Source organism: Sorghum bicolor, chromosome 1, assembly GCF_000003195.3.
Source record: "Sorghum bicolor cultivar BTx623 chromosome 1, Sorghum_bicolor_NCBIv3, whole genome shotgun sequence".
NCBI classification, from domain to species: Eukaryota; Viridiplantae; Streptophyta; class Magnoliopsida; order Poales; family Poaceae; genus Sorghum; species Sorghum bicolor.
Window position 1 is genome coordinate 74,847,284 of NC_012870.2, and position 6,000 is coordinate 74,853,283.

Below are 6,000 nucleotides of genomic sequence, written 5' to 3' on the forward strand. Positions count from 1 at the left end.
TTCAATAATATTTTTCTCTCAAAATAAATCAGCGAACAAATCTTTTTTATCATATCTTTTCAGTTAAACGAATAGGACGACGATATCATTTTCTCCACAATAATACTACTATAAAAAAACAATATCAACAACAACAACTACGACTATTAGGATATCACTTTTATCCCCCTTTTTTTTAGAACGAAAAAACTTTACATTGTGCATCATGCTTGTGTAGTTGTGCCCATGTATATATGTCGATGTCTCGTTGAATTTGGCTCTCACACGTTGAGTGTATATGTTACATGTATTTTTTTAAAAAAAAACAAAGCATTTAGCATTTTATTCAATCTAGATTTTGTCTGTGACGGTTGCATACACCTCCGTAGTGTTGGATGTTGCGCGTAAATTTTCTACTCTCAAGTTGATCTTTACTCGAAGCCACAATAATGCCCATACGTAAGATCTCCACTTCTTCTCTTATCAAAATTCTATCTAGGTGATATGCTTCCGTGACTTGTTTTCTTCCCACTGCTAAGAGAAATGAATTAAGGGGACCAAAATACCTCACGGTTTCAACAACACGCAAACATTTTCTTTTTCATATTTATAAGCACGGGTCGATAAACACATATAGACTTCTTTGGTGACAACCACGGTCACCAATAGCCATCTTCATCGAGGTTGGCCAACAAACTTATCTAGATGATGTAGCATTGTCTTTGTTGTTGGGTCTAAACTGTTTGTTACATGGGTTAAAGTTGAAAGGAAAATTATAGTTTTTTCCTTACCTTTTGTTCTACGCTTTATGGTTTAATGATTTTCTTCTTCTTGGTAAGGCCGTAAGGGTGTGCTGCAATTGCAATACCTTATGAATTACTATCTTTAGTTACCATCTTCCCCAATTCGAGGTGGATTACTGTTCTTGTAGAACTTGTCTTCTAGAATGGGAATGTCAAGGTAGGTTTCTTAACAGCGTTGATTCTTTTGGGTAAAAAAATAAAAAAACTCGTCTTGTTCAAAACAAAATCGGAGACCAAATTCAGTTCTAAAACGGAGGAACCGGCATTGGCCCCAACTGGCAATGCTACCACATGGATCCTACAAAAATCTCTGGCACATGACATCGCGGCGCTGTCCAACTCCAACCGGCGAGCTGCTTGCTTTTATTTATACGAGCCCCATGGCCGCTTGCATCAGTCGTTTGCCCCTGTGGTCTCTCTCCCCCTCTCCTGCAGCTCAACAAGGAAGAAGAGGGACTCCACCACCACACCACTTGCTCCATCTTTAGAGCACGACTTACGAAGAGTGCCCAGGCCATCGCCGCCGACCAACAAAAGCCCCCTCGTTTGTTCGTGGAACTCGGCTCCTGCAGTCTTGCTTTCCAAAGACACTCCTGCCCCAGTCTCATAATTGCTTAGAATAGAATCACCACCATTTCCGAATCCTTCCAGAGCTGCCGATCACAGATGAGGAGGCAATCCAAGAGGCCCACCGCCAGCCGTGAATCCCCAGAAACAGGTACTACAACGCACGCAGTTGCTGCCTGCGAGATCTCCTCCTTGTTTTGTTTGTGTACTTATTGCATTCGTGATGTCCATGACAGTAGTAGTATAGTAGTTAGCGGCAGTGGACTAGAAAAAGTATGCATGTGTGCCTTTTGACATTCGATGAGTGTTTGCTTATGCCTGCATTCCATTTTTGCATTTGCTTAGCTCGCTGTCACAAAGCTGCAGAAAGAATGTTCCTTGCATTTTAGGGGAATTCGAGCCTCTGGTAGTTAAATCGCACGCACGCGCGTGTTGTATTGCAGTGGAGAAGCTGGCGTTCGCGGAGGAAGAGGCCCTGACGGCGGGGAAGATGGAGCCCGACGAGGGCGAGATGGACGTCGACGTGGACGACGAAGAGGAGGACGAGCTGGCCGGCGGGCGCGGCGCGGCGCGGTCGTCGCCGTGCGGGCTCGGCGAGAAGAAGCGGCGCCTGTTGCAGGAGCAGGTGCGCGCGCTGGAGCGGTGCTTCGAGACGGACAACAAGCTGGACCCGGACCGCAAGGCCCGCATCGCGCGCGACCTCGCCCTGCAGCCGCGCCAGGTCGCCGTCTGGTTCCAGAACCGCCGCGCCCGCTGGAAGACCAAGACGCTGGAGCGCGACTTCTCGGCGCTGCGCGCGCGCCACGACGCCCTCCGCGCCGACTGCGACGCGCTCCGCCGAGACAAGGACGCACTCGCCGCCGAGGTACTGACGCATGTGATTGCTGTCACCGCCGGTTACTCTCTCTGCGTCGTCTTTGTCGGGGACAGCCTGTCACTCACTGATGTGTCGTCGTTTCGGCGCTCGCGCGCGGTCCTCTCAGATAAGGGAGCTGAGGCAGAAGCTGCTGTCCAAGGCGCCGGAGGCTGCGGTGAAGCTGGAGGCGACGACGGGCAATGACGCGGCGGAGGAGCGCCAGACGACTGCCGGCGCGCCGCCCGCGGGGGTCTGCAAGGACGGCTCCTCGGACAGCGACTCCAGCGTGGTCTTCAACGACGTCGAGACGTCGCCGTACTCCGGCGCTGCGGCGTTCGAGCAGCCGGCCTTCGTCGGGTTCGATGCGCCGTTCTTGGACACATCGGCGGCGGCACCGACAGGCTGCTCGTCTCCCCCCGTGTTCGAGCCCAAGTGGCAGCACGGGCCGACGACATACCCTTTCGACTCGTACAAGACCTGCGCCGGCGGCGGCTATGGCTTCACGGAGGAGTGGCTCGCCAGCTCGGACGTCATCGGCAACGACGGCGCGGCGGGCTTCTTCTCCGAGGATCACGCCTCCAGCCTCAACTTTAGCTGGTGCGCGAGTGGCGTCCAGGGATGGGAGTGACCGAGGGTTTTTGATCTGCAGGGTTAGTGTAAAAACCTGTGTCATGTCATGTTACGGTGGCATTGTACGTGCATGGAACTCGAGTTGCAACAAGGCACCTAGTGTGGCCAAAGCTAGCAGGCGGGAACAGGAGCTTTAGTACTAGCCAGTGACAATAACGGATAACTTGAGCCAAGCTAGTGGATGTAATGTAAAAAGTAAAAGGAAGCCGTCGTGCCACTACCACTTGGATGCAATGCAGCGAATCGGCACCGAGAGCATCTAAATGAGGCAACGGGGAATTGATAAGCAGGCTGCAATTTATGCCGGCTATAATAAGTCAAATTTCTAATGAAAATACGTGTTCTAGTACATTTTACATTTGAAATGCACCTCTTCTAAGAAGCTTTAATGTTACCTCCTCCACTCCAAAATATAATATGTTATTTTTACTATGTACTATCGAGACATAGAGCCTCTTCTGATTTGAAAAACCATGTCTAAAATTAATATTTGCTGATTTGTTGTGAGAAAAAAATATTATTAATTAATAAAAAAATATGGCTTATAAGAAAACATTATTAGCTAACGAAAAAAATGTCAAATAGGCTAACATGCTGCCGACAGCAGAGTTGGAGTAGCACTAGGACCCGTATAGTACGTTATTGGTTCACTAGCAGTAGCACAAGCCCTGCTCTATCATATTGCGTGACTACTCACAGGGAAAGTTTTGGATCAATGAGTAGGGAGTAGAGAGGTTTCTGTTCTCCTATAAATATTCGAAATGTGGTCCACTCGACACAGTGCCCCGATGACAAAGCCAACGTCTATCATTTAATCGGATCTGTTTAACCGTTATCATCTGCACAGTGTCAATTCTAGACCTCTAGTAGTAGGAGGACGAAGTAGTAGTTGAACAGATTACATCCCCTATTACAAAATTCAGTGGATGAACAACAGTCGATCACCTTGTTATAGGATCTTGGGATGCCGAGGTTCTTCGGTGTGTTCGGGCATAAAAACAGCTTTGGGAATTGTGATGTGCATAAAAATATCTGAATTACCCGGTCGCTATTTCAGATAGTAACTTTACAAACCCAATTGTAATCTGAGTAACTTGAACATATGGTCTCGATACTGACTTACCCATTTTACACAAAATAGTGGAACTGGTATTAATTTGTGCTAGCCGATTCGCCTGAGCTTAGGCCACAGTTGACCTCAAAATCCAAAAAATTTTCAACATTCCTCGTTACATCGAATCTTACGACACATACATGAAATATAGATTAAAAATAACTAATTATATAGTTTACTTGTAATTTGAAAAACAAATCTTTTGAGCCTAATTAGTCTATGATTGGACAATAAGGTCTTGTTTAGTTCAAAAAAAATTCAAAATTCCCGTTACATCGAATTTTACGATACATGCATGGAGTATTAAATATAGACGAAAACAAAAACTAATTACACAATTTATGTGTAATTTGCGAGATGAATCTTTTGAACCTAGTTAGTCAATGATTGGATAATAATTACCAAATACAAAAGAAAGTGCTACAGTATCCTTATGGTTAAACCAACCCATCTTAGTTAAAATCCTTGATTAGGCACGGGTGCTTGTATTTTTTTTAGATTTATTTTAGAATTCAACAGCATTATACTTTCAGTAGTAGGTGACGTCTCGGTCAACAGTGAGGCGCCTATGGTGACGTCGTGAATTTTGAGATCTGTTGGCACACTCCTTCGAAGGTGCGAGCAACTCCAACAGTTTGCTAAAAGTACTTGACATCCTAGGATTTTTTGGCAAAACCATAAAAAACAGTCTCCAACAAGTTGGCAAAACTACTTGGCAATTTTATGAGTTTGGCAAAATTCCCCCTTCACTTGGCAAATATGCCAAGTCCTTCATCGCTTGGCATCACGTGTATCCCAATTTGCCAACTTGTTAGAGGCTCAATTTTGTGATTTTGGCAAAAATTCTAGTATGTCAAATTCTTTTGCCAAGCCCAAATAGCAAACTGGTGGAGAAGACCTCTTTTTTCACTTGGCATTTGGTTTTGAGACTTGGCAAAACTATAGATTTGCCAAGTGAGTTTTAGCAAACTATTGGAGTTGCTCATAGTATGAATGCATTGTAAATGTATGCGTTGAACTATGTAATTCAAAAAAAAAATATTTAAGCTTGCCACTATAGTTCTCTCTATTCTAAATATTATTATTATTATTATTATTATTATTATTATTATTATTATTATTATTATTATTATTATTATTATTATTATTATTATTATTATTATTATTATTATTATTATTATTATTATTTCAGAGTAATTTGAGAATACTCGAACCTAGACATGAAATTTTGGGTACTCAAAATATCAGATACTATTATCTCAAAATAGATTTCGGGTACCAAATTTGGTAACCCAGATTTCTTCAAACCCGAATTTTTTCTGAAGTGAAGTTTTCGGCAACCGAGTGCCCACCCCCACGTGGGAGGCCGACAGAGCAGGTGCCACCGGTTGGGAGCAATAGAAAACGATGAAATTTTAGTATGCAAACTAACACCTAAAATAGCAAGTAAATTATCTTATCTTGTACCTTGAAAGTTGGATTATTACAGTTTATTTTGGTCCTCAGATATCCACTTAAAAAAAAACTTCTCATAAACTATCATAGGTAGAGGAGAGAGTGTCACAGGGGAAGTCATCTACCACTCACAGTGGTCTAAAATTTTTGAATATACTTATACTTCAGCCACTAATATAAACAGTTATTTTAAAGAAAAGTTAATTCTTCAAGGTATTATTTTAATGACTTTCCTTTTATCTCAGCCCCTAATTTGTTTCATTGACTCCCTCTGACGGCTCATCTAGACACGTAAACAAAGGTAATGCTCCATTTTTTTTTTCAATAATCTATTTTTTTATTCGCTACTTGACTCGAAACAATGGTTGAAAGTTCGCTCGCTGGTGGAGGACACAACTGGTGACTCGATCATAGTGGCAGCATTTGAGCTGATGTGGCCCGCGATTCAAAATGTCTACTAGAACAGTGCGCGGCGTTGCCGCGCGGAATGTGCCCGCACATTAATTTTGGGCTAGCGAGAATTTCAGGCCTCTCAACATATTTTTTTTAAGAATAAAAATACCGTAGCTTAAAAAGCATGAATGATAACTTTCTAG

The 6,000-nt window shown here is 43.5% G+C and overlaps 1 protein-coding gene across 3 annotated transcripts; it reads left to right on the forward strand.

The window, feature by feature from the left end:
• On the forward strand, positions 646–3,184 carry LOC8057638 (homeobox-leucine zipper protein HOX13). Of its 3 annotated transcripts, none has more exons than XM_021454952.1 (3): positions 646–1,500; positions 1,695–2,214; positions 2,333–3,184. In XM_021454952.1, the coding sequence occupies exons 2-3, from the start codon at positions 1,840–1,842 to the stop codon at positions 2,831–2,833; spliced, it is 876 nt and encodes a 291-aa protein (XP_021310627.1). In that variant the 5' UTR covers positions 646–1,500; positions 1,695–1,839; the 3' UTR covers positions 2,834–3,184. The 3 variants fall into 3 exon arrangements, with proteins under 3 accessions (XP_021310627.1, XP_021310620.1, XP_002465732.1); XM_021454945.1 differs by having other exon boundaries at positions 1,739–2,214; XM_002465687.2 differs by having other exon boundaries at positions 1,793–2,214.

Coding starts and splice junctions, on each gene's coding strand:
- LOC8057638 (XM_021454945.1), top strand. CDS start 1,449: ATGAGGAGGCAATCCAAGAGGCCCACCGCCAGCCGTGAATCCCCAGAA. Junction 1,501..1,738: donor CCGTGAATCCCCAGAAACAG/GTACTACAACGC, acceptor CTTGCATTTTAG/GGGAATTCGAGCCTCTGGTA. Junction 2,215..2,332: donor AGGACGCACTCGCCGCCGAG/GTACTGACGCAT, acceptor CGGTCCTCTCAG/ATAAGGGAGCTGAGGCAGAA.